Source organism: Taudactylus pleione, unplaced genomic scaffold (genome assembly GCF_031769625.1).
Source record: "Taudactylus pleione unplaced genomic scaffold, aTauple2 ptg000518l, whole genome shotgun sequence".
Lineage (NCBI taxonomy): Eukaryota > Metazoa > Chordata > Amphibia > Anura > Myobatrachidae > Taudactylus > Taudactylus pleione.
The window spans coordinates 9803123-9830977 of record NW_028284920.1 but is presented as its reverse complement, the minus strand read 5'-3'; the positions used below and the strand labels follow the sequence as shown (position 1 = coordinate 9830977).

Here is a 27855-nt window from a genome sequence, read left to right as displayed (position 1 = left end):
ACCTTTTGACCCTGACCATTTAACAGACGACCTTTTGACCCTGTCCACTGCCTGTCCATAATGTGGATCTTTTGAATGTCTACCTAAATAGTGTAGATCTTTCAATCAACACCTAAAGGAGCTTATTAGAAAGGCAGTGAGATTAACTTTGTGGTGTTATTTAGAAACGTTGGCAAGGGGCTTTCCCCCCTGACACATGTATATCTGTTCTCCTGACACTTTTCCCTATGCCGCTAATCTTCCTTTGGCATGTTTTGTGCCCGCTGTCTATTTACATAGTGATCTTATTTCCCTTTTTTGCTGCTTGGAACATGTATGTTTTCCTCGTATCCCATTGCTCATTTTGTATATGTCATTGTATGTGTATGTTTTATTACAATTGTGTGAATATTTCGATAAATATATTTGCAAAAATAAGAATGAGTATAAAGGCTTTTGTACACCCCTCTGTGCGATTCTTAGTAAATATATTTATTAGCCATTTTTATTCTGTACTTTTGAGATGTTTGTATATCATTAGGCAGAAATGTGCATTTGCCCTGATTGTACTGTAATGATGAGATGTTTGTATATCATTAGGCAGAAATGTGCATTTGCCCTGATTGTACTGTAATGATGAGATGATTGTATATCATTAGGCAGAAATGTGCATTTGCCCTGATTGTACTGTAATGATGAGATGTTTGTATATCATTAGGCAGAAATGTGCATTTGCCCTGATTGTACTGTAATGATGAGATGTTTGTATATCATTAGGCAGAAATGTGCATTTGCCCTGATTGTACTGTAATGATGAGATGATTGTATATCATTAGGCAGAAATGTGCATTTGCCCCGATTGTACTGTAATGATGAGATGTTTGTATATCATTAGGCAGAAATGTGCATTTGCCCCGATTGTACTGTAATGATGAGATGTTTGTATATCATTAGGCAGAAATGTGCATTTGCCCTGATTGTACTGTAATGATGAGATGTTTGTATATCATTAGGCAGAAATGTGCATTTGCCCTTATTGTACTGTAATAATGTGACGTTTCCTTCCGAGCAGAAAACAGAGAGGACATGCTGAGCTCCAGGAGTAACAAGCTTACCGAGACTCTTCAGGAAGCCAACAAGCTCTTTGCTGGAGGCAAGTGACTAAACTCAGTGTGTATGTGCTAATACCTAGACTAGGCTGCATTACAGTGCTTACTTGTCATAGCTTTTGATATGATTCCTTGTATACCATCTGTGGATCCAGTCATTTTGTCATCTCTACCTCCTGCAGCAGTGAATTGCTTCATCTAACTCTCCTCCCGAAAAAATCCCTGTTTATGCTGATAGTGAAAACCCCATTCTTGTCAGACACATATTTGAGTTGAGATGCTTATCCAGTGAGAAAAGACTCATAACTTCTGGGCAGTTACGGGTACCAGGCACCACAGTTAGACACTGGCTCCAACCAGTGTCCTCAGTGTTGTCTATGGCCAGCAATGTGTTTCTGACTCCTAGATTCTGGATCTGAAGGGAAACTAGTCCACTGCTTCAATACGTTGTTCTAAAACTGCATGCATAGAACAAAATGGACACTAGGTGGCAGCAGCAGGCAAGGAATGCATATGGTCAAATGCTAAATGTGGGGATTAGCAAACTATATCAACACTGCAAAAGTGATTATTATTTCAACGTATTTTCTATGAATAATTTGGTTTAGCAGTAAGAAAGAAATAAAAAAAAAAACTTAAACTATCTGGTTACAAGTCTAAACCACCTGTGCCTTAGCAAATACAATCAAGAGAATGAGTGTACCAGAATTTTAATCGCTGCTTTGCACTGTTAAGGTGCATACACACAACGAATTTTTGAACGATTATCGTTAAATTATATCGTTTAACGATAATCGTTTGAACAAATCGTTCACTTTCTGAGTCGAACGATTATTGTTCATGCGCGTTCACGTTTGTAGTTCAGTCAGACTTGTCAACTCAACGATTTTCATTAAGTTAATATGCAAAAATCGTTTGTAGTTCATAAAAATCGTTCATTACATTTAAATGAACATAGTAAATGAACAACTTTAGTAAACGATTTTAGTGAATTTTTTCAAGGGAGAAAATGGTTTACTAAAATCGTTCATTAACTCAATCGTGTGTGTATGCAGCTTTAAAGTTAAGCTTTAAAAAAAATGGCGATCAAGGATAAAATATTTGGTACGCTATGAAAAATGACATATGTAGTTATATATATCACTATGAACAGTTACTTTGTTTTATATATTGGTTTGTAATATGCTCTTCTCTGGAGTACCGTTATACTTTTGTTGGGTCTTTAGCTATGAAGTTAATTTTGTATATAAACAGAATAACAATGATACATATAAGGTAGTAAAATGGTAGTAAAGGTAGTAAAATGGCTTTGTATAAAATAAATTGCGTGGACTATTTTCTGGGCAGCCCGTCCATTACTAAAGTATCCCCTTTTACACACTAGAGTGGTTATACAATGTTATGTTAGTAAGTGTATGTATACAGGGTCCAGATAAGAGATCTAAACTAAAATGCTTTGTTTTCTAAATCTTTAGTATCCAAACCCAGAGAAGCTGCCCTTGATGCCCAGCTGCTAGTTCTGGCATCAAATCTTGGGAAGGAGAAAGCCAACCAGCTTCAGGCAGACATGACAGTGTTTGACCCAACATCATATACCGAAGACCTGGTATGTTTTACATGAACTAAATAGGCGCCGCACAAAGATCCATTAATTGATGATCCAGTCAGTAGAATAATTATATACACTGAAGTGCCAAAAGTCATAAGTTAGGTGCTTAGTATCGTGTAGGACCCCCTCTAGCCGGCGAAGTGTAGCAACTTGATGTGGAATCGAGCAGAAGACCTCTGGAGAGATGTTGACCCATGTCATCTGGATAGCTTGCCACAGCTCCCTGATTTTTGAGGGTGCAGGATATTTGGTGCCAATGGACCTCTCCACCACGTCCGCATAAATTTTCGATTGGGTTCATGTCGGACGAACGTGGTGGCCGCACCATTCATCTGAGTTCTCCAGAATGCTCCTCAAACCAATTCTGAACAACTTGTGACAAGTGCATTATTCTGCTGAAATATTTTATTGTTGTGGGGGTACATGAAGCCTGTGAAGGGCTGCATATGATCATCAAGCAGTGCCACATAGTGGTTACCGTCAATGACGTGTTCAGGCAGACAAGCGGACCCCACCTATGCCATGTGAACACACCCCACACTATTATGGAACCACCACGAGCCTGCACAGTGCCTTGTTGACAATTGGGGTCTGCACTACACCCGAATTCTACCATCAGCCCGCAACAGCTGGAACCGTGACTCATCGGACCACGCCACATGTTGTCAGGGTCCAATTAGCAAAGTCACAAGCCCAGGTGAAGCACTGTGTCCAGTGTCGTAGTGTTAACGGGCACTCTGGTGGGTCTTCTGCTCCCATATCCCATGAAAGCTAAAGAACACTGCACTGACCTGCTGGATATGTGCCTGGTACCTCTTGCATTGGATGTGGTTTGAGCCAGTGTTACTTGTCTGTTACCACGGACAATTCTGGCCAGACGCTGGTGGTCACAATCATTAAGCACCCTTGGTCGGTCACTGCTCTTTCCACGGCGGTTGGTAATGCCTTCCATGAGGTATTCCCGGTACACACATGACACCATAGATCGAGGAATGTTGAATGTCCGCATCAGTCGGGCACCCACTATCATGTCCTGTTTGAACACTTATAATTCACGTCGCCTTGCCATGAGCAGCCTAGCCGGTGGTCAAACTGACTCACTAAAGGTCAGATTACAACTGATGCAGGTCTGGGCATTTCCAAAATGTCACAGCACAGTTGACTCCACCTACCATAACCTTTACATACTGCTATCTCATGACTTTTATCACTTCAATGTATAGGGTTCACAAGCAACGTGATGGGTATATTAAACCCTTGTCTACAGATGGGCTCTTATGTTTAAAGAACATTATATTTGAAAATGAAAATATGTTTAGTACAATTGCAGATAAAATGAGTGTGCTTTCGTGACTAAGATTATTTATTCAAAAACAATTGCTTGGATAAGCTAATGTTTTACACTTTAGTTCTTTAACATATGCATTCCATATACAGTACAATAATTTGATTGTTTTATTTAAAAAAATAAATAAAATAAAATAGAAATTGGCAATAACTGCAAGGAAAAGAACAAAGAATTTCTGAAATATGGAAATACAGCCATGAGTCTATGCACAAATCTAGTTGTCCACATTTTGACTTCATTTGTATTTTTTTAGGAAAGTAGAGTTAAAATAAACACTACGTAATGTTGGAGTATACTGTGCCCTAAAAGTGGAACACTTATGTTCTCTGAAAGCGATAAAAGCATTACATATAATAACACACAGGATTCTTGTGTATATAAGCATTGCACAGTGACCGTTTTCATAGTGGGGGGTGCCCTGATGTCTGGTAGCAAAGAAATGAAATTATTTATTTAGCTATGTATAGTGAGAAATGTTACCAAAATCCTAAATGAGTGCACTGTACAATATTACCCGTCTTTGTACATCCTTTTTCCGGTGATTACCAAAGTCGTTCAGAAGTTGCAATGTTTTTGTCAGTGCTGAAATACACAATTCGACAATTCAGATGAATAAAGGACCCGCTGACGCAATGCGTGCTAAAGCAAACGGTTTTACTTGGCACTTTGATGCCACTGCAGAGTTAACATGATCAGTTTCCCTCTGAGCAAGTATTAATTTGGTGCTGCAGAATGCTGGGCTGTGTTCACACGTCATTGTGGGGTGTTGGAAGTTGCTGTTGCAGTATAGATCTCAGCGCAGAGGTTTCTGCTGATGTGTACATGAAGCCTTCTCCTATCAGCACTGCAGAAGGCCACAAGTCATGGCTTTCTAGGAGTTGGGTGCTGAAGCCAAATTCATGGGCAGCCTGCCACCCAGGATTTGCCGAACCTTGTGTTAAGGTGTCATACAAGCTTTAAATGCCCACTTGGCAAAATAGTAAGAGGCTGCTGTGTAAATGGCATATGTAGAGTTAAGTGTTTCAGAAACGGAGTGGATGATTTGGATATTTGTACCTGTGCAATTGTTTCATTTCGATGTTACACGGAAGTTGCCAGTTTTCTCCTTTCCAAACTTGAAGAATGGCAAAAACCTATCACAGTAACATATTTTTAACTTAGTCTTTAAAGTCCAAAGTATCTCTTATCTTCATACATAGGAACTTTTTTTATTTTATTTTTTTAATTGTAATGAGTGAAAAAAATATTGGCCCCAGTCTTACCCTGTCTATCGTCTCTTTATGCAGCTTTCATTTATGGGCATAAATCGCCTGGAAAATGCTGCCAGTGACAGTGAAGATGAGGGCTGCAGTAAGGGATTTCTTGTGCCAGACGCTTGGCACAAACTTGGAACAGAAGCAAATAAATACTTTAAGAGAGCGCCCACCTTTCATTTCATGTAAGTGCCCCGGTGTCCTCAGCTGTACTGTACATGCATTTGTGCATTGTTGGTCCCTTATTGCTCAATTGGACAGAATATTTTATGGGTCATATTGTTTTTCTTTAGGTTGGGTTCATTTAAGACTGAACCTCCAGTGATTCGGCAAAAAATCGACCGTCAAAAGCGGAGTAATAAAGTGGAAGAGAAAAGGGTGATGCCAGCACAGGTTTGTTGTCTTCCTGGAATAATATAAACCACATAAATGATACCTATTCATACATACTATTGCTTATTGTCTCATACATACTATTACTTATTGTCTCATACATACTATTGCTTATTGTCTCATACATACTATTACTTATTGTCTCATACATATATTACTTATTGTTTCGTACATACTATTACTTATTGTCTCATACATATATTACTTATTGTTTCGTACATACTATTACTTATTGTGTCATACATACTATTGCTTATTGTCTCATACATACTATTACTTATTGTCTCATACATACTATTGCTTATTGTCTCATACATACTATTGCTTATTGTCTCATACATACTATTACTTATTGTCTCATACATACTATTACTTATTGTCTCATACATACTATTACTTATTGTCTCATACATACTATTGCTTATTGTCTCATACATACTATTGCTTATTGTCTCATACATACTATTGCTTATTGTCTCATACATACTATTGCTTATTGTCTCATACATACTATTACTTATTGTCTCATACATACTATTGCTTATTGTGTCATACATACTATTACTTATTGTCTCATACATACTATTATTGTCTCATACATATATTACTTATTGTCTCATACATACTATTACTTATTGTCTCATACATACTATTGCTTATTGTCTCATACATACTATTGCTTATTGTCTCATACATACTATTACTTATTGTCTCATACATACTATTGCTTATTGTCTCATACATACTATTGCTTATTGTCTCATACATACTATTACTTATTGTCTCATACATACTATTGCTTATTGTTTCATACATATATTGCTTATTGTTTCATACATACTATTACTTATTGTGTCATACTATTACTTTTCTACTTCAGGGTCCATAGGGTATCCACAGGATACCTTGGGGTATAGGTGTGACGTCAGTCGCAGGGCACCAAAGAGTTAAGCTTTCAGCCTCCCAGGATGCACTAGGTCCCCCTCCTATACCCCGCCCCCAGGCCAAGGCACCTCAGTTTAGTTTGGTGCCCGGCCGGAGTCGGGTGCACCTGTTGGAGTGGGGGCTAGAAGAGCCCCTGAAGCTTATTCTTCATGCAGCTGTGGCTGCACAACTGGATGAACAGCATGGACAGTCAGTCCTGACGTCCATGCTGTCTTCCCTACACCCCGCCGGTACCAGAACGCCGGTACTGATCCGGGGATGCTGGTGGGCGTCTGGGGTCACAGCTAGCGGTGACCCCAGATGCTCCGGACCATGGCCGGATTCAAGGGGGACAGAGGTAAGCAGCGGGGTCCCGCGGTGGGTCCCCGCTGATCACATGGTCCTAAGTCCCCAGGCAGGGGGCTCCCTGGGGACTGGCTGCAGCGTGGAGCCAGGCGACCAACCTGCGCTTCCACTACCCCCTGGGACAGCGGACCGCAGCAGAGCGGTAGCGCTGCGGCGTCCCAGGGGTTAAATGCATGCCAGGGGAGCGCGCCTTCCCTGTCTCACAGCCGGCGCCTCCCCCGCTGCACACAGCCCTCTCTGCACTGTGCTGACTGGTCCTGTGTCAGCGCTCCTCCCCCAGGCCAGCTTCTCTCTGCTCCTCGGCGGCCATCTTCTCTGCAACGCATGGTGAACGCTGCTGGAAGTCTGGAAGGAAGCATCGTGGTCTGGGTCCCCCCGCATACCTCTCCTCCGCTGTGGCTCAGGTCTGTGTATGCAGCGCTGTGTCCTACCAGGCCCTGTGTCTGTGTAGTTGAGTGATCAGCGCTGGTAGTGCAGGAATTGTTATTTCTCTGCATTGTATGTGACTGTGCTAGCGCTGCCTGTAACTATTCTTCACTAAACTGTCAGCTTTATTACTGTCCCTGTTCTTTCTGCTAAAGCCCTTGCGGTGCGGTGCTGCAGGGTGGTCTCTCGCCTATTTAATACTTAATTGGTGAGAGAGGTCACATACGTGGTGCCATCATGTCTGAAAGTGATTTTCCCCTCCGGCTACAGTGTACCACGTGCAAAGTACCGTTAGCGGAGGGGGAGGGTAGCGCGGAGGGCCTTTGCCGGCAGTGTTGTCCATGGCGCGGCCTATTACGGTTACAGCACCGGTACAGGAGCCGCCCTGGGCTTGTTTCGCTCAGGCGTTAACAGCTTTAGTGGGCCAGTTAGCTCCGCAGCCCGCGTTTACTCCGATGGGTTTGTCCCAGCAGTCTGTGGTGTCGTCACCCATGCAGGGGTTCCCACGACAATTGGTGGTACCCCACAGTCTCCCTATTTCCCCGCTCCCGGGTTCTCAGGAGCCAGCGTGGGTTAACTCCCTGACGAGTTCTTTACAGCACTTGTCGGATGTATTGCAAGGGGAGTCTGTGATGCGGCCTCATAAAAGGCCGGTGGCGTCTCTGTCCGCTCCTTATGAGGATGACGAAGGGACGTCTGATGATGGGGAGATTCTGGATCCTTACGATCAGGAACCTTTCCATACTAAGGACGCTGATGCTAAGTCCAAAGTATATATTCCTGGACTTATTCGGGCGGTCCGCACAGCCTTGGTGATTGAGGACGAAGTTCCCCCAGCGGCTAAATCTAAGTATGCCTTTTTCAAAGATGTGAAGGGCGATGCCGCAGTCTTTCCTCTTTCGGGTCAGTTGGTGGACCATTTAGAGGAGGCGTGGAAACAACCTGGCAAAAGATACCAGCCGCAGAGACGCCTGGCGGTGGCTTATCCGTTCGCGGATAATTATTTTGCTAAGTGTGAATCCCCTCCACAGGTGGATTCTCACGTGACCCGTCTTGTCCGTAGTGCCACATTGCCGATGCCATCCATGTCCTCCCTTAAGGATGCTACGGACCGCAAGGTAGAAATCTGCCTGAAGTCCGCTTATTCCCTTGCAGGGGGGGCAGCACGGCCGGCTATGGCCATTTGCTGGGTTGCCAGAGCGATGGAGCGCTGGGCGGATTCATTAGAGGCTTCTTTTGAATCCGACTGTCCGGCCGAACAAGCGGAGTTGATTGGCAATCTCCGTGATTCGGCCACCTACATCACCGAGGCGGCTCTAGACATTAGTACTCTGGTGTCTAGAATTTCTTCAGCAGCGGTAGCTGCTCGTCGCACCTTGTGGCTGCGATCCTGGAAGGCGGACGCAGATCCAAGAAAGGTCTGGAAGCGTTGCCGTTTACCGGAGAAGTTCTCTTCGGTCCGGATCTGGATAAGATTGTGGCCACGCTGGCGGCAGCCAAATCTGCTTGTCTCCCGTCGGCCGCTGCTCCTTCTGGTTCTGGACCATCGTCCTTTCGGTCATCTAGGGCCCAGGGCAGGCCCAAACCACAGTCGTTTCCTCGACAGGCTGGCCCTAAGAAATCGGGCAAGCCCCGGAAACAGGCATGGAGTACCAGACGTCCGGCCCCCAAGCCAGATGACAAGCCTGCGGCCTGACGGTCCGGGTCTCCCCTTGGGGGATCCCAGGGTGGGAGGCCGCCTGCTGCAGTTCTCCCGGTGTTGGTCGTTCACTACGACAGACACTTGGGTTCTGGAGGTGGTCTCTCACGGGTACGCCCTCTCCTTCCGGCACAGACCCCCGGCTCGATTCTTCACCACGGGTCTACCATCAGACCGGAACAAGGCTACGGAGCTGCGGAAGGTATTGCACACTATGCTCCAGGCTGGAGTTATAGTGCCTGTTCCATTCTCCCAGAGGGGCCAGGGTTTCTATTCAAATCTATTTTTGGTACAGAAACCCAATGGGTCATATCGTCCGATTCTCAACCTCAAAGCACTCAACAAGTCTTTGCGGGTCCCGAAGTTTCGGATGGAGACCCTACGGTCCATCATTCTGGCGCTGGAACCTGGGGACTACATGGTGTCATTGGACATACAGGACGCTATGGCGGTCATGGCGGCTTCTCTGCGGCTGCAAGGAGTCCGCATGTTGCCGTACTTGGACGACCTGTTATTGGTGGCAGGATCTCCAGAGCTCCTGTTACACCACTTGGACCTGACCATTGCACTGCTGCAACGGCACGGCTGGCTAATTAACTGGCAGAAGTCCACTCTAATCCCGTCTCGGAGGATTCTGCATCTTGGAGCCTTATTGGACTCGGGACAGCAAAGGATCTTCGTGACGGAGGACAAGATCTCTGCTTTACAGTCAAGGGTGCGCAGTTGTCTGCACAGCCGCCGGGTGTCCTTACACTCGGCGATGAGGTTACTGGGCTCCATGGTGTCGGTGTTCGACATGGTGGAATACGCCCAGTTTCACTCTAGACCTCTGCAGCACCTGATCCTGTCCAAGTGGAACGGGCTGCCTCAGTCTCTGAAGTTCCAGACGATTGTGCTCACCCCGGAGGTTCGCCTGTCCCTTGCGTGGTGGTTAAAGATGACCCACCTCAACAAGGGACGTCCGTTCTGGGTTCCAAATTGGGTCCTGTTGACAACGGACGCCAGTCTTCGAGGCTGGGGAGCAGTTTCGGGTCCACACTTGTTCCAGGGCAGGTGGACACCGACAGAAGCGGAGCTTCCAATAAATATCTTGGAACTCCGTGCGGTCTTCAATGCTCTCCTGCAGGCACAGCGGTTTCTCCAGGGTCACCCGGTGCAGGTCCAGTCGGACAATGCTACCACCGTGGCCTACATAAACAGGCAAGGAGGAACTCGCAGTCGGGCGGCTCTCGTAGAGGTCTCTCGGATCCTGGTTTGGGCGGAGCGCAATCTTCCGGCCATATCAGCGGTCTTCATCCCGGGAGTGCTAAATTGGGAGGCGGACTTTCTAAGTCGCCAGGACGTTCATCCAGGGGAATGGTCCCTGCACCCGGACGTTTTTCAACTACTGGTGGACAGGTGGGGTCTTCCAGAAATCGACCTCATGGCGTCCCGGCACAACAACAAGTTGCCGGTGTACGGGTCTCGCACAAGAGACGAAGGGGCGTCTCTGGTGGATGCTCTGTCCGTCCGGTGGACGTTCAGGTTCGCATACCTGTTCCCTCCGGTCTCCCTTCTTCCACGGGTAATCCGGAAATTCAAACAGGAAGGAGGGACGCTCCTGTTGATAGCTCCCGCGTGGCCCAGACGGCACTGGTTCTCAGACCTTCAGGGTCTGTCCGTGGACAGTCCTCTGCGGTTGCCGCTACGACTGGACCTTCTGTCTCAGGGTCCTTGTCTTCACCCGGACCTGACTCGGCTGTCTTTGGCGGCGTGGCTGTTGAGACGGCCATGCTGAGGTCCTGGGGGTTTGCCAGCTCTATGCTGTGTACCATGTTACGAGCTCGGAAACCGTCTTCCGCGAGGATATACCATCGCGTGTGGCATACGTTCTTCCAGTGGTGTCGACCGAGAGGTTATGCACCGCGGGAGTTTCGTCTGTCTCGGATTCTCGCCTTCCTGCAAGCGGGACTAGATCATGGGCTTCGCCTTGCTTCTTTGAAGGTACAGGTTTCGGCCCTATCTGTCTGGTTTCACCGTAGGATTGCTACAATCCCGGATGTGCGCACCTTTATGCAAGGTGTTCTCCGTATTCAGCCGCCCTTTGTTCCACCTGTGGCGCCTTGGGATTTGGCTGTGGTCCTGAGGACTCTCCAAGGACCGCCGTTTGAACCACTGGGCTCAGTGGATATTAAATGGCTAACAGCTAAGACTGTTTTCCTTCTGGCCGTTGCTTCAGCCAGACGTGTTTCTGAGTTAGGGGCTCTTTCTTGTAGACCCCCTTTCTTGGTTTTTTTCATGGGAACAGGGCAGTGCTCCGCACTCGGCCCGAGTTTCTCCCCAAAGTTGTTTCCCAGTTTCAGGTTAACGAGGAAATAGTTGTTCCGGCCTTTAACTCACCGGGTCTTTCCGTGGGTGAGGCCTCTTTGGATGTTGTGCGGGCCTTAAGGACTTATGTGGACCGCACTTCTTTGTTTAGGAAGTCGGACGCTTTGTTGTCCTCTATGGCTTCTGTAAAAAGGGTTGGCCTGCTTCAAAGCAAACTTTGGCAGCCTGGATCCGTATGGCTATTTCTGAAGCTTATCTTCATGAAGGCCTACCGGTCCCTCCTTCTCTGAAGGCTCATTCCACTATGTCTGTGGGTCCTTCGTGGGCAGCTTGACGTGGTGCCTCGGCAGTTCAGATCTGCAAGGCTGCTACGTGGTCTTCTGTCCATACCTTCGTGAGGTATTACAGGTTTGACACCTTCGCCTCTCAGGATGCTTCCTTCGGGCGGCGGATTCTCCTTTCTGCACAGGAGCGTCCCCACCCTTAAAGGATACTGCTTTGGGACATCCCCAAGGTATCCTGTGGATACCCTATGGACCCTGAAGTAGAAAATATGAGATATGGTAAGAACTTACCCTTGTTATCTCTATTTCTACGAAGTCCATAGGGTTCCACAGGACTCCCGCCCTGTCGCACCTGTGCTGCAGATGGGCTTTGCTCTGGTCACCGGTTTTCCGTCTCCCTCTGGTGAGAATGTGATTCTTGTATGTGTCCAGATCTTTGTTCTCTCTCTTCCTTCTCCTCCTCCGGCCTATGGCTTGGTAACTAACTGAGGTGCCTTGGCCTGGGGGCGGGGTATAGGAGGGGGACCTAGTGCATCCTGGGAGGCTGAAAGCTTAACTCTTTGGTGCCCTGCGACTGACGTCACACCTATACCCCAAGGTATCCTGTGGAACCCTATGGACTTCGTAGAAATAGAGATAACAAGGGTAAGTTCTTACCATATCTCATATTATTGTGTCATACTATTACTTATTGTGTCATACTATTACTTATTGTGTCATACATACTATTACTTATTGTCTCATACATACTATTACTTATTGTCTCATACATACTATTACTTATTGTCTCATACATACTATTACTTATTGTGTCATACATGGAAACACGTCATCCTGAAAGTTATGAAATCGGAAAAAGGAAGAAATGACGTAATAGATGAAATTTAGTAGTAATATCCTACATACGCCTGATCGCTGTGGGTTTCTTATACAGTATCCATTACCATGGAATATGGGATAGTTTTGTAGTGACAAATAAAATGTGCTTATCTGCACTAGTAGGTAATATAGTTATATACTTCATAACATGTTTCAGAGTGGAAAAGATCTCTGATAAAATAAGGCATATACAGGAATTGTAGTACAGGTTGAGGCTCCCATATCCAAAATGCTTGGGACCAGGGGTATTTTGGATAACGGAATATTCTGTATATTGGAATAATTGCATACCGTAATGAAATATCTTGGGAATAGGACACAAATATACACACAATGCATTTGTGTAATATACACCTTATACACACAGCCTGCAGGTAATTTTATACAATATTTTCAATAATTTTGTGGCTCAAACAAAGTTTGTCTACAAAAGTGAAATTAATTTATGTTTCATATACACAGAGCCTGAAGGTAATTTTATACAATATTTGTAATAATTTGTGCCTTAGACAAAGTTTGTCTACATTGAACCGTCAAAAATCAAAGGTTTCATTATCTGAGTCATGCTAAAAAAAATTCCGTATTTCTGAATATTCCGTATTTCGCAATATTTGGATATGGGAGACTGAACCTGTGTATATATCCATTTAATAGTTTGTTTTTTAAATAAGTACAATAAGGGAAATTGACAAAGCTTATATAAAATGGGTTTTTATTTTGCTTTTTTTTATTATATACTTATTTGAATATTTCTGTCAGTATTGTATACTTCAGCTACAGAAAATCACACTTAATTCATGGCTGTTCATTTGTTGGGAAATGTTTGAAGGCTAGAGCTGCCAGATGCATCGGTTTTCTTGTCATATTCTTCTACACAAAGCAAATCCTACCTGCAGATCCCTGTTAATTTTCTAAGATTGGACACGGAAAAAAAGGGATTTGCCCTCCAGCACACTGTAGCAAATTCAACAAAAAATACTTAAATCCTACATGATAATAGAGATTCAGAGGTATTAGTTACATACATTTGCAAGTATATGAATAAGCGCCAGGCCAATCGTCAAGGCTCCTCTATACTGGCGTCCCTAACATTAAGGGGTTCACGCCCGAAAAGCAAGGTACCCCAAAAAAATTCCAGCCAAGGACCATCCCCAGGACATCACACGAAAAGGGGAAAAAAGGTGATAGTGAAGTGTAAAGGATAGATGTGTAAGGATAAATCAATGTGTTAATGAAATGTGAAAGAATTAAAACAACATAAATAATAAACAAACAATTAGAAAAGTGATAAAAATATTCTATGTGAATTAAGTGGTGATGCCCTGAAAAAGGTCCAGCCAGAACAACTCCGGGGGCCCTACTGCCAAACGCTCACCCCAAAATAATTATTGCTACATAATAGTAGCACCCACTCTGGGTCATATATTTACAAATTGGTGTACTGTATGCTAAGTTTCTAAGATTGCTGTTATTGGTGTAGCTCTGGTTTAGGTCAAGTTTTTTTGTCTGTTGTTCCACTATACTGGTTAAGGGTATATGAATAAAAGAAGTAATGTCTCGTACAGTAAAGGCTACACATGGGGTAGGATACATATGTTGCACAGCTAAACCACAGCTTATGGTTTTTTCTTAGTTGAAAAAGATGGAAGAGTCTCACCAAGAAGCTACAGAGAAGGAAGTTGAACGGATTCTTGGGTTCCTGCAGACATACTTCAGAGAGGATCGTAAGTTATGAGATTGGTAGGAAGGGAAAGTAACATGTATTGTCTGCCTATATCACAACACATGGCAGAGACACATTACTTTAATTAAGATAAGTACATTTTGGATATTAGATTTAAATATTAAACTACTTATGTGCAACTGTTGGTGCATAGTTACATCTCTAGCAGATAATCGAATACTGACCAAACATTCTCTTGTTTGCTACTTCACGGAAGAGTCGCTATATGGAGACCAATGAAACCACGTCACCACAGTTAACAGCCTTAAGTCAGTGAATATTATTGTTGATATGCTTTATTTATATGGCACCAAAAGGGGTCGACAGGGCCTTACAAAGTACAGAAACAATATGACCAAAACAAGCAAAAAGTGACTTGAACTACAAAACATAGCAGAACATGGCAGAGATTTATAAACATTGCTGCTGCAGCAGTCATAGTACCCAAATACGAAGTGGGGCGGCCAACCACAAAGGTTTGGTACCGATGTTGGCAGTGGGGAGGAGATGATTGTAAAAATGAGGGAAGAGGGCCATGCTTTTGAGAGGGTAGTGGGAGTCGGGAGACACGGGTGATACAGGGGAGAGACAGTGAGCAAGGAGCATGGAGTGGTGGGTTAGGATGAGAGCTGGAAAGCTTTGATAAAGAAGTGGGTTGCGATGGCCCATTTGCAATTTTGTAAAAAGTCTGATAGGCAGAGGGAGAGAGTTCCAGTGGTAGGGAGCAGCACAGGCAAAATCTTGGAGATGAGACTGGGAGGAAGTAATCATTTGTGGAGCAAAGTGAGCTGGAGTGTGAGGGGAGATCAGGTCTGAGTTGTAAGTAGGATAAGATTGGGTGAGGGCTTTGTAAGCGAGTGTGAGTAGTTTGAATTGGGTTCTGAAGGGCAAGGGGAGCTAATGAAGGGCATTTAGGAGAGAGGAGGAAGACTTGGGGCCCGATTCAGGCCTGCTCGCTAGATGCGTTTGCACGCAGCCAAAGTATGCAAATCCTGCGATTGCACGGCAAGACAATAGCACGTCCACTATGTCTTGGCGTGCGATCGTAATGTGTACTTAGACGCCCACCAGCCTGTCTTAAGATGCCCACTTATACACGTCATCTCCAGGATGTGTATGCAACAATCGGTACCATCTGTAGCGTACGCAGCACTTGTGGCTGACCATACCCTACCACAAGCACTGCGAGTGCTTCATTGTCTAAATCAACCATGTGATGTGTACTATGACGCTGCGTCTTAATTATGCACACCTCTCGCTCAGACACGCCTGCGTTCACACCACCACTCCCCTGTTTCCATCGACCAACCCCTGTCACCACCCACAAACTGCTTGTCCTGTCACTCAAGCTAGCGAGGCGTCGATGCACAAGGGGTGATCGCATGGACTGGTTATTTGGCAGGGTGGGAAGATTATATGCAAGTGCTGGGACATCCAGGAGAGAATAGCAGAGACAGCTGGAGATACGAGTGAGGTGAAGGGTGGAAAGGTCAGGGGAGGAGAGAGATCTGCGTGTCCTCCGCATAGAGATTATATTGGAGGCCAAAAGAGCTGATGCTCGTCTAAAGGAATGTATAAAGGGATATAAATAGTATAGTGAAGTTCATAAAGTAACAAGCAAGAGGGTTTTTGTTTAGTTCAGGTAATGTTAGATGCATCCTATAGGAATACATTTTATAGAATGGGTCCTTTTTATTTCAAATATATATAATGAGAAATTGTCCATAAAGGTGGACATACACTTGTATTGTACTTAGTATAACGTGTATGTTTAGGAACAAACTTTGGGCGTTTTGCCCGACTTCTCTTTTTGTCATCACTCTCGCCCCCTACTAAACAACTAGTCTCCCATTACTACTGCTGCATCAATGGGACTACCTGCCCCAATAATTAGGCTGCTCCGTATAACTTGTATTTTGGGAAAATTCTGCAACATAAACATACTTCATATTTTCAGGCCCTAACGTGGGACTGGTTATCTTAGACTATTGTAGTTATTATGTTTGCTGCCGGAGCATACTGTATGTTAATCAGATTGTTACTGGGCCGCTTTACACAAGTGCAGATTTGCTGTAAGATTTCTATCTTTTATTTATCAGGGTTTTCTCTTTTTTCTTTTCTTGGTAGCGGATACGCCTATATCCTTCTTTGACTTCGTAATTGATCCACAATCTTTTGCTCGTACAGTTGAGAACATCTTTCATGTTTCGTTTATAATTCGGGTAAGTTTTCCAGGCTGGCATAGTTCTATATGCTATGGGTAGTCTGTGTATGAGGTGTGGCATTATATTCAGCAGCACTGCAAATCATAGACGTGATTTGTGTTTAGTGACTGGCTAAAAGGTTTCTGCGCCTTCAGATGAATATAATGTATGTGCGACTCAGTGCCCTCCTGCAGCCTCGCTTTTCTTCTCGTGTCTCTATATGTCAGGATTGTCTCCATACAATCTGTCAGAGTTCCTTCATTTCATTTCCCTGATATAACACAGTTTTGTGATATGCCAGAGAAGACTGGAATAGATGGTCCTGCCTGCTATAGCTGCTTGGGGCACAAATGTAGAGTATGTACAAGTTGTAGAAGGCTTATCCAGGTCACCCATTGTCTGAAAGTGAAAAGTCCTTTTTAAAATGTCTGTACATAATGGAGGTAGCAGTTTGTTAAAGCAGTAATCCTAAGAACACAGGTTATCCATTTGCTATGATTTAGTCCTATTAGGCATGAGGCACAATTTACCTGTTCACTTTTTTATTTTTGTTCATTTTTTTTTGCTGTTTACTCGATTTCACAACCTGGGATGATATATTCCAATACCTGCTAACTTGTTTTTATTGTTCCTGCTTTTAGGATGGATTTGCTAGAATAAAGCTGGATCATGACAAACTGCCAGTGATAGGTAAGAAAACACATATTTATTCAATTGGGAAAAAAAGTGCTGATTATATGAACATTAATTAAGTAAATACAGTCCAGGACACTGAAACATAAAGGACCTGGTTTCTCCATTTTAGACTTATGACTTCCTCCTCACCTGCAATCATCACGCCATCATTTAGTTTCAAGGCTATAGCAACCAAATTACTGTCTGTGAACACTGCCTATAAATTGGCATCTCTGTCAGAACCACTACGGCGTAAATAGCACTACAAAGCTTGTATTTGAAATGGGAACCAATGTATAGACCTGCTTACTTAAGGCAAGGACTTGGGCTAACTATATCTGTATAGTACTCATTTTTATTCAATAATTACACTACCTTGCAAAAGTTTGGTATCACTTAGAAATTTCCTTATTTAAGCACTGTTTTTTTCAATGAAGATAACCTTAAATTAATCAGAAATACACTCTATACATTGTTAATGTGGTAAATGACTATACTAGCTGCAAACTTCTGGTCTGTAAAGGAATATCTACTTAGGTGTATAGAGGCCCATTTCCAGAAACCATCACGCCAGTGTTCTAATGGTACATTGTGTTTGCTAAGTGCGTTAGAAGACTAATGGATGATTAGAAAACCCTTGAAAACCCTTGTGTAATTATGTTAGCACAGCTGAAAATGGGTTTGCTCGTTAGAGAAGCTATAGAACTGGCCTTCCTTTGAGCTAGTTGAGTCTCTGGAACATCACATTTGTGGGTTTGATTATACTCTCCAAATGGCCAGAAAAAGAGAACTTTCATGTCAAACTCGACAGTCTATTCTTGTTCTTAGAAATGAAGGTTATTCCATGTGAGAGATTGCCAAGAAACTGAACATTTCCTACAACAGTGTGTACTACTCCCTTCAGAGAACAGCACAAACAGGCTCTAACCATAGTAGAAAGAGAAGTGGGAGGCCCCGGTGCACAACTGTGCAAGAAGACAAGTACATTAGAGTCTCTAGTTTGAGAAATAGACACCTCACAAGTCCTCAACTGGCAACTTCACTAAATGGTACCCGCAAAACGCCAGTGTCAACGTCTACAGTGAAGAGGAATCCGGGATGCTAGCCTTCTAGGCAGAGCGTCAAAGAAAAAGCCAAATCTTAGGCTGGCCAATAAAAGGAAAAGAATAATATGGGTAAAAACAGACATTGGACAGAGGAAGATTGGAAAAAAATGTTATGGACAGAAGAATCGAAGTTTGAGGTGTTTGGATCACACACAAGAACATCTGTGAGACGCAGAACAAGTGAAAAGATGCTGGAAGAGTGCCTAACGCCATCTGTCAAGCATGGTGGAGGTAATGTGATGGTCTTGGGCTGCTTTGGTGCTGGTAAAGTGGGAGATATGTACAAGGTAAAAGGGATTTTGAATAAGGAAGGCTATCACTCCATTTTGCAACGCCATGCCATACCCTGTGCAGAGCGCTTGATTGGATCCAATTTCCTCCTCCAACAGGACAATGACCCAAAGCACACCTCCAAATTATGCAAGAACTATTTAGGGAAGAAGCAGGCAGCTGGTATTCTGTCTGTAATGGAGTGGCCAGCACAGTCACCAGATTTCAACCCCATTGAGCTGTTGTGGGAGCAGCTTGACCATATGGTACGCAAGAAGTGCCCATCAAGCCAATCCAACTTGTGGGAGGTGCTTCAGGAAGTGTGAGGTGACATTTCTTCAGATTACCTGAACAAATTAACAGCTAGAATGCCAAAGGTCTGCAATGCTGTAATTGCTGCAGAAGGAGCAATCTATGACGAAAGCAAAGTTTGAAGGACAAAATTATTATTTCAAATAAAATCATTATTTCTACCCTTGCCAATGTCTTGACTATATGTTCTATTCATTTGATAAATAAGTCAGTTTTCATGTAAAACACAAAATTGTCTGGGTGACCCCAAACTTTGGAACGGTGTAATTCACCTACAAAATGAGACTATTATACCCAAGGGCACAAGATAAGTCTGTGATCATTTATACTTGGAAAGCACGATGTTATATTGTAGACTCTACTCAGCTGATCAGTAGTAATGCAGCTGTGCTTTGTTAGCTATCAGCATAGACACAGAGGGAGAGAAGATATTGTAATGTACATATTGTGAATGTCACAGCTGCTGTTTTATTCATGGAATAAATGAGTGTAAAACGTATTGCTCTCTGACATAGCTATACCCGCATGGCGTGTTTTTATAAACCTATAATACTATTAGGGCTTCATTGTTTAATTTTCCTAAAAATAACTTGATAGCATGACATACAGTGCGATATTTGAGAAGCATAAGGAAAGTGCTGCCTCTATTCATTTATGATTGATCTTGTATGTTCTTGTGAGTTTTACAAATCCTTTTTTCCTCCAATTGTACAGAACCGATAGTACAAGAAAGTGAGTCACAGATTGATAAGGATAATCAGCCCAGGTATCAGGGTGTCGTCTCTCTCAGCCACCAGGACTGGGAGGTAAGGTGCTGTGCTTTGCACTATGAGCTATGCATGTACCAGAATGACGTGCTTTCCTCCACTGAATAACCACTGTCCAGGGTAACAAGATCTTTATTTATATGGCACCACAAGGGGCCGACAGCGCCTTACAAAGTACAGAAACAATATGACCAAAACAAGAAAAAAAGTGACGAAGTACAAAACCTAGCAGAACATGGATCATGAGATGGCATTTCTTAAATCTGCCTCCAGCCTAGATATCTTAAACGGGCATTGTGCCTGGTAGAGGCACTAGGTTGGCTTATTGAATTAAGAACCATTAGAGGGGTTATGATAAATAAGTGTCTTAAGGCGATAAATGCTGTAAGGGTAGAAGTCTGGGAGAGAAGAGTGGTTGATACGCACTAGTTATCATAACACTATTTACTATTCTAAATGACCCCTTATTGTACTTTATTTCTCGAAGCATTTTGATTAGTACTCTGGGGGTGCTGCCTTTGGAAGCTATATAAACAAAGGAAGAGGAAAGCAGTTGTCCTTAGTGGCGCACAAATATTAAAACATAAGTTTTATTAATATTCTTTAATAAAGAACTGGCTATTGATTGTTAATCAGGCATATACGTACACACACATAGTAATGTTTAAACAATTGACAATGGACACACAGCAGACACGCCAACCTGTTTCACCTAGTATAGCTTTTTCAAGGCTGCAGCTCAGTAAACTAATGTGAATGTTATGTGTGTTTATTCTTAAATTTAAAGTGATTTATTTATTGAGTCCTGACACACAGCGGAACTACCTTTTTTTTTTTTTTTTCTTGGTTTTGTTTGATTCTCCATATACATTTATTGTGGTTAATCATTGAATAGACACACCTTTCCTAGCCATTCATCTGTAGGACATACATGACCAGTATGACTTTGCGTATCTGTTTATCTTGCGTAATAAAAGAACTTTTAGCAAAGCTAAATTAGAAACTAAATATAAAAGGCATACGTGACTTTTTTTATTTATTTATTTTTTTCAAAAATGTTTTTATTGAAGTCATCAAATACACTCTGGCACACAAGTAAATATGACAAACAATGACAGTCACAATTTATAGCATACAGTTCACTTGTGGTTTTGAGGTAATAATTTGCCACAATTTTCTCTTTTTACCAATCAATAGAAAATTAAGTAGTAATATATTATAGTGACTTCAACCATAATAGAAGAAAATGAAGGGGGAAGAAAGAATATGGGTAGTGGGGGTGGGTGGGGGGGAAGAAGTCTAAGAAGAGAAAGAAGAAGAAAAAAGGAGGAAAAAAAAAATAAAATAAAAAAGAGAAGAGGAGGAAATAAAGTGGGATGGGGGTAGTGAGCCATGCACTCCCAGGGTCAATCCCTCACCACTCTACTCTTGTTTATGTGGGGGGGGGTTTCCCTAAGTGTAAGTTATTGGGGGGGTCTTGTAGCAGTATTCTCGTTTCATACCATTGTGTTGATTTGAATCACTGTTGTATTTGTCTTTTAATCTCAGGATTTAAAGCCTCAATAAAGCTTTCCCAAATTAAGAAGAATTGTTCTGCTTTCTTTTCCTTACTGATAGAAGAGTTGACCCAATCCATTTTGAAAATATAAAATAATTTCTCTTTGAACATGGTTAATGAAGGAGGGGTAAGAGCAATCCATTGTTGCAGGATACATTTTTTAGCTACAGCCGAAATAATTAATAATTTTTTACAACCCTTAGAAACTCTAGTTGTTCCTGGAATATAACCCAATATTGGCCATTCTGGTGTTAATGGAAGATAATTGATTAGATCCACTAGCACATAGGCAGTGGTATAAAGATGCCTCTAAATGGGCGCATTTAGGACACGCAGAGGAGGTTGCAATACCAATCAAGTGACAACGTTTGGGAGAAAGATAGACCCTATAGAATAGTCTGTAGAACATGTCTCTAAGTTGTAGCTGTCAATGTTTGGAGGGAATACTGTAGAGTGCGCAAAATATTAGTTTCCGTTAGATTTGGAAAGCAAGTCTGCCACTTAGTGATACCAGTGGAGAATGTTCCCGTAAAGTAAGGAATTCTTAGTAGGTGGTAGAACAGGGATATAGCCCTATATGGATAGCCAGCGGACAAGAAGGCAGTATCTAACCTATTATCCCAATCCAAGGGAGATAAAGATATTTTACTGGTGTAGTGTTGTGCCTGTAGGAAGGCCAAGTTACAAGAATGAAGAAAATCGTATTGTGTATGTGCCTGTTGAAACGTTAATGGGCGTTTAAGTGAAGAATTAGTGAAATGTCTGACTGTACGACGGCCCAATGAATCCCACCTTCGGAAAGGGTGTGTTGCAGACCCATTCTGGAAGTCATTGTTTCCCAACAGAGGGAGATGTAATGAGTAGGAAGCATGAATTTTGAATCTGTTACGTATCGAGTGCCATGTTGACCACGTTGACATCAGGAGTGGGTTATTAAGCAAGTGTGGTGGTATATCGTGTTTAGGCATATGTAAGAAGTAGACCAAGTCCAAACCAGATAGAAACTGTCTCTCTAATTCATAGTGGGCGAAATGATTTCTATGTAGAATCCAGTCATGAATGTATCTACAGATTGCAGCTTGGTTATAAAGGAGAGTATGGGGAAAGTTAATTCCCCCCTCTTCCTTAGTGCATTGAAGATTTTTCAAACTAAGTTTTTTTTTTTTTTTTTTTTGTTGTTCCAGATAAATTTCCGAAATGCCGCATCTATCTTTTTAATATCAGTTAAAGTGAGAAGTATTGGGAGGACTTGTAGAGGGTATTATTTATTTATTTTTAAATATTATTTATTAGAAGAATCGCAAAGAACAACAGACCATAGTAATCAGCAATCTCAAAATTATCACTCAAAAAAAGATCTGTTCCACATAAGATAAAAATAGAAATTGTGATCCATTTTTCCAGTTTAGCACAAATATAAAACAAAAAAAAAGGAGGAAAAAAAAAAGGGGGGGAGAAATTACTCAGTCCCTGGGGTGGGTCCCAGAAACGAAAATAAACATACATACAGTCAGATTTATATGTATAAGAAATTATAGCGCCAGAGAGAAACGAGATCCCTTTCCAATTAGAGTTTAACCCCTAGTTTGGGTAATCAATATATTAAAACAAAGCACTCCCCATTGGTATGGGTGTCAGCTTATCAGTAAATTATTAACAATGGTGATTTGTTAAAAGCAAAATGTGTAATATAACGGAACTGATATAAAGCGCACTGTGCTATGTAGGTACAAACATAGTGTAAACAATAAACTGGATGATAATAATTAGTGACCTGTGTGTATGTATGTATGTGTATATATATATATATATATATATATATATATATATATATATACATATACATACATACATATATACATGTATATGTGTGTATATATATATATATATATTATACACACACATATAATTTATATATTTTGTTATGAGCACAATATATTTAATTTTTTACCATAATTATTACATATGCACGTTATACACTTTACAATTTGATATTTGCACATTACGTTTGTGTGTGTGTATACACACACACACATAATATATATATATATATATATATATATATATATATATATACACAGATCACTAATTATTATCATCCAGTTTGTTTACACTGTTTGTACCTACATAGCACAGTGCGCTTTATATCAGTTCCATTATATTATACATACAGTATTTATATTTATAAATACACATAGATACTCATACTTATGCCAATATACATAATTGTCACAGGGCGAAAGGGGAGGGGGCAGATTGAGAAGTTAACCATGGGCCCCAAATGTTATCAAAAGATTTAGAGGAATGGTTAATAATACTAGTTATATACTCTATACGATAAATATACCAAATACGGGATAAAATAGACTGCATGGAGGGAAAAACAAGCTTTTTTCCAATCTGAAGCTAGCTGACATTTTGTTGCATTAACAATATGGCGCGTCAATTTGTTTTGGTGCCTCGTCAGCGTAGGAAGGTCTAAAGGGAGAAGAATATACTTGGGGTCATAAGGAATAGGTATATTGAGCAAACTATTTACAAGGCCAATGACTTCCTTCCAAAGACCTACTATCTTAGGGCAAGTCCACCAGATGTGAAAAAAGGTGCCCTCAGCGGCACAACCTCTCCAGCGGAACTACCTTTTTCTTCTTCAACCACCATAGGGGGCACAGGGACTACGCTGGGGTATAGGCTGGCAGATGGAGTCTGGGCACCAAACAGTTAAATTCTTCACACTTCAGCAGCCCAGGCTCCTCCTCCTATACCTTGCCCCAGGCAGGCCAGCGAAGTTTGGTGCCGCAGGAATGGGCACTGTTAGAGAGGGGCTACTGTAGCAGCCTCAGATTTTTTCTTTTTTTTTTTAATTTTTTCTATTTTGTGCAGGCAGTGCCAGGGTCCCCGCAGCACAGGGAGGATCGCAGCCGGGGCAGCAAGGTAAGGCGGCAATAGCACGGCTTTCACCGCAGGTGCTGACAACACCCCAGCTAGACCACCAGAGCAGTTGGGCAGTGGGGAGCTTAGTGTACGTGGCTATTGCCCTGGGGTTCTATGTAAGCAGGGGGAAGTATGCTCTCCCTGTTAGCCCCTCCCCCGACCCATGGTGTGATTCCTCACTGAAGCTTCCCGTCAGGTTACTCCTCCTCCTCCTCTCTCGTCCTTTAGAAATACGCTGAGCGGCCATTTCAGAGCGGTGCTGCCACAGTTAGTCTTTAGAGAGTTTGGCTCCTGTCTCCCTGTATACCTCCCCTCAGGTCAGGTTATACAGCCTAGCTCCATCCATCCGACTGGGGTTGGTTTGTTGAGCATTATCTGCCTGCTATACCTTTATGCATTCAATGTGACTCATTGTTCTCATTTCTAAACTCAGTTCTGTTTTTCTGTCTAATTTTTTTTTTTTTTTTTTTTACTATAGCTGTGTAAGTCATTAATCCCCCTTTACGCCCCATTCATTGTTAAATTTATGTGGCCCCTACATTCTTTGCACTGTTCCTTATTGCGCACCTCTGTTGTATAACTTAGTGTGTGTAACTTGCCTTAGAATTCAGGGCTCGATTCAGACCCGCTCGCTAGATGCGTTCGCTCGCACCCAGTGTATACAAATTCAGCAATGGCAGGTGATCGCACGACAAGGCATCAGCGTGCCCACTATGTCTTGGTGTGCGATCGCTCTGTGTATGCAGATGCCCACTAGCCTGTCTTAAGACCCCCGCTAATGCACGTCATCTCCAGGGAGTGTATGCAACCAGCGGTAATATCGAGTACCATCTGATGCGATTGCAGCGCTTGTGGCTGACGATACCCTACCGCAAGCACTACGAGTGATTCAGTGTGATTTTCAACCAAGTGACGTGTACTGTGTCGCTGTGTTTTAATTATGCACGCCTCTGCAACGCTGTTAAGGCACGCCTGCGTTCGCAACACCACTCCCCCGTTTCCATCGACCAATCCCTGTTACCACCCACAAACGTCTTGTCCAGTCACTGTCTGGCGAGCAGTCTATGCGCAGCGAGCAAATGCTTCCTGATCGCCTAGACTAGTTTGCGCACGCGCACTGCAATGCATGCGCAGATTGCAAACCATCGGCTACTAGCGAACGCAGCCTAGAGAGCGGGTCTGAATCGGGCCCTCAGTACCATGTCCTCCAAGAACAAAGTGCCCAAGGAGGTGGAGGCTCATTTGCTACATACATGTAGAACTTGTTCTGCTGGTTTTTCCCCACAGGACGTGGTCCAGGATAGTGTCTGTATCCGTGGTTGCACGGGCACTCGGCGGGAGGTTCTATCTACAGCTTCCAGCCACAAATCTGCTTGGGCTGCCAAACTGTCGCAGGTAGTGTCACAGTTGGTGGATCCCGCGCCTGTCCTCTCTGCTTTGGGGGTTCAAGCTGCCCCTATTATGCAATCTCAACCGCAGCTAGAAACCCATGTGGATGAGCACTATCTCCCAGTCAGTGCAGGGCTTAGCACAGATGTCTGTCTCCTTTCAGCAGTTGCTGAAAGAACGTAATCTGGGCGCAGACCTTCCAGACGCGAAAGCGTTGCCCTACAGACAGGTGATATTTCAGATTCTGGAATCTCCTCAGACCAGGAAGAGGATTTTTCCTGTGTCTCAGAGGAAGAGACCTCTTCTGTCCAGGAGTAGTCTCTTCCACAGGTGGACGTTGTCACATTGGTTAGGGCGTTTAGATCGGTCCTTTCTATTGAGGATGATGAGCCTGCCCCTAGATCTATGGCTCTGGTATTCAAGTGTCAGAAAAGGGTATCTGTAAAATTTCCTAAATCTGAACAGCTTGAGGAAATGCTAGCGGAGACTTGGAATTCTCCTAACAGGCGATTTCAGGTCTCAAGCGCATTGCTTCCTTTTATACGCTCCCTGCTGAGGAGCGTAACAAGTGGGAGTCTTCTCCCCCAGTTGACTCGCATATTGCCTGTCTTATCAAGAATTCTACCCTTCCTATTCCTATTAAGGCCTCCCTTAAGGATTTCACGGCTAGGAATTTGGAAAATTTCCGTTAGGTCATTTATTCTCATGCAGGTGCTGTCGCCTGTCTGGCCTTTGCATCTGCTTGGATGGCCAAGGCTATTTGCTCTTGAGCGGACGCCCTTCAAGACTGCCTTTCGTCGAGGGCCCATGGAAACCAGTTGTTGGATCTTGTGGCGCATATTAAGCAGGCCGCTTCCTAACTGGACGAAGTGGCCCTTGACACTGGTATCTTAACCTCCAAGGTGTCAGCTTTGTCGGTGTCAGCCAGAAGAGCCCTCTGACTGCGCTCTTGGCGCTCTGACTAGGACTTTAAGAAGGCCTTTGAGACTCTTCCTTACTCCGCCGATGTTCTTTGGTCCGGAATTAGATAAGATCGTACAGTGGTGACTTCCAAGACGGTGTTTCTGCCTTCGGCAGCAGCCTCTAGGGCGCGAACATCTTCCTTTCGCTCTCAAGGGAATGCCAAGGGACAGTCCTTTTCTAGGTTCCAGGGTTCTACCTTGAAGACCACCAAGCCTAGAAGCAAACAGTCCTGGCCTACCAGACGCCCTGCTGCTAAGCCAACTGACAAGCTTGCCAATTGACGTGGCGGGCCTCTACCTGGAGGACCCCAGTGTGGGAGACCACTTTCTGCTTTTCTCTAAGGCCTGGTTTGCGACCACGAAGGACGTCTGGGTACGTGGGGTACAGAAGAGGCAATATACTGCACTTAAATATCCCAGTCAGGACATTAATTCAAACACACCTAAAAAATTAATAGGTTTAATTACCCATACTTATGGTCAGAAAAAGTACATACATTTACATGGGGTAGTCATGAATGGCTATGCCCTGTCTTTCCGAGCGTCCTCTGGCAAGGTTTTTTTCCATAGGTCTTCCAGGGGATACGGGAAAAGCAGAAGCGCGCTGCAGGAGTCTATTCACTCTATGCTAGGCTCCAGGGTGCTTGTTCCTGGCTCAGAGGGTCTCCAGCTTCTACGCCAACCTCTTTTTGATTCAGAAGCCGAAAGGTTCCTTTATTCCAAACCTCAAACTCAAGTCCCTTAACAGGTATTTACGGGTTCACAGGCTCTGTATGTAGTATTTGCGCTTCATCATTCTGGCGCTGAAATCGGGAGGATTATATGGCCTCTGGACATCCAGGACGCATAATTACATATTCCTATCCCAGTCAGCCACCAGCACTTCCTCTGGTTTGCGTCCGGAACGCTACCAGTTTTAGCCTTTTACCTTTTGGCCTTTTCACGGCTCATCCATGTTTTCATGAAAGTCATGGTAGCTCACTCATGGAGCAATGGTATCAGAATTCTCCATTACATGGACTATCTTTTAATCTTGGCCAGATCTCTAGACATGCTCAGGGAGCACCTCCGTCTGACAATGGATCTTTTCCAATCGTACGGATGGATCATCAATTGGAAGAAGTCCTCCTGACTTCATCCCAGGAGATGCTCCATCTGGGAGCCCTGGTAGATTCCATGGTTCAGAGAGTTTTCCTCCTAGTGGACAAAATTCGGGAACTGCAGGACAGGATTCGAGGGTTCTTACTTCATCGTCGGGTGTCAATACACGCCTGCATGCCTATCCTGGGTCCATTAGTCTCCACCTTCGACACCTTTAGTTTCACTGCTGGCCTTTCCAGGCAGTGATTCTGGCTTGCTGGAAAGGATCCCATCTCCAG

General features: G+C 43.4%; 1 protein-coding gene across 2 annotated transcripts in view; it reads left to right on the top strand.

The window, feature by feature from the left end:
• The window catches only part of NSMCE4A (NSE4A component of SMC5/6 complex), a 36612-nt gene that overhangs the window by 2677 nt on the left and 6080 nt on the right, over positions 1 to 27855 (top strand). Inside the window, exons 2-10 of one of the 2 annotated variants that reach the window (XM_088450409.1) lie at positions 1052 to 1132; positions 2564 to 2694; positions 5332 to 5483; positions 5592 to 5691; positions 14210 to 14300; positions 16427 to 16521; positions 17145 to 17193; positions 19581 to 19672; positions 24075 to 24125. In XM_088450409.1, the coding sequence (XP_088306535.1) occupies positions 1052 to 1132; positions 2564 to 2694; positions 5332 to 5483; positions 5592 to 5691; positions 14210 to 14300; positions 16427 to 16521; positions 17145 to 17193; positions 19581 to 19672; positions 24075 to 24125 (842 nt within the window). The remainder of the gene's footprint in view (positions 1 to 1051; positions 1133 to 2563; positions 2695 to 5331; positions 5484 to 5591; positions 5692 to 14209; positions 14301 to 16426; positions 16522 to 17144; positions 17194 to 19580; positions 19673 to 24074; positions 24126 to 27855) is intronic. The other variant, XM_088450410.1, reaches the window with a different exon arrangement.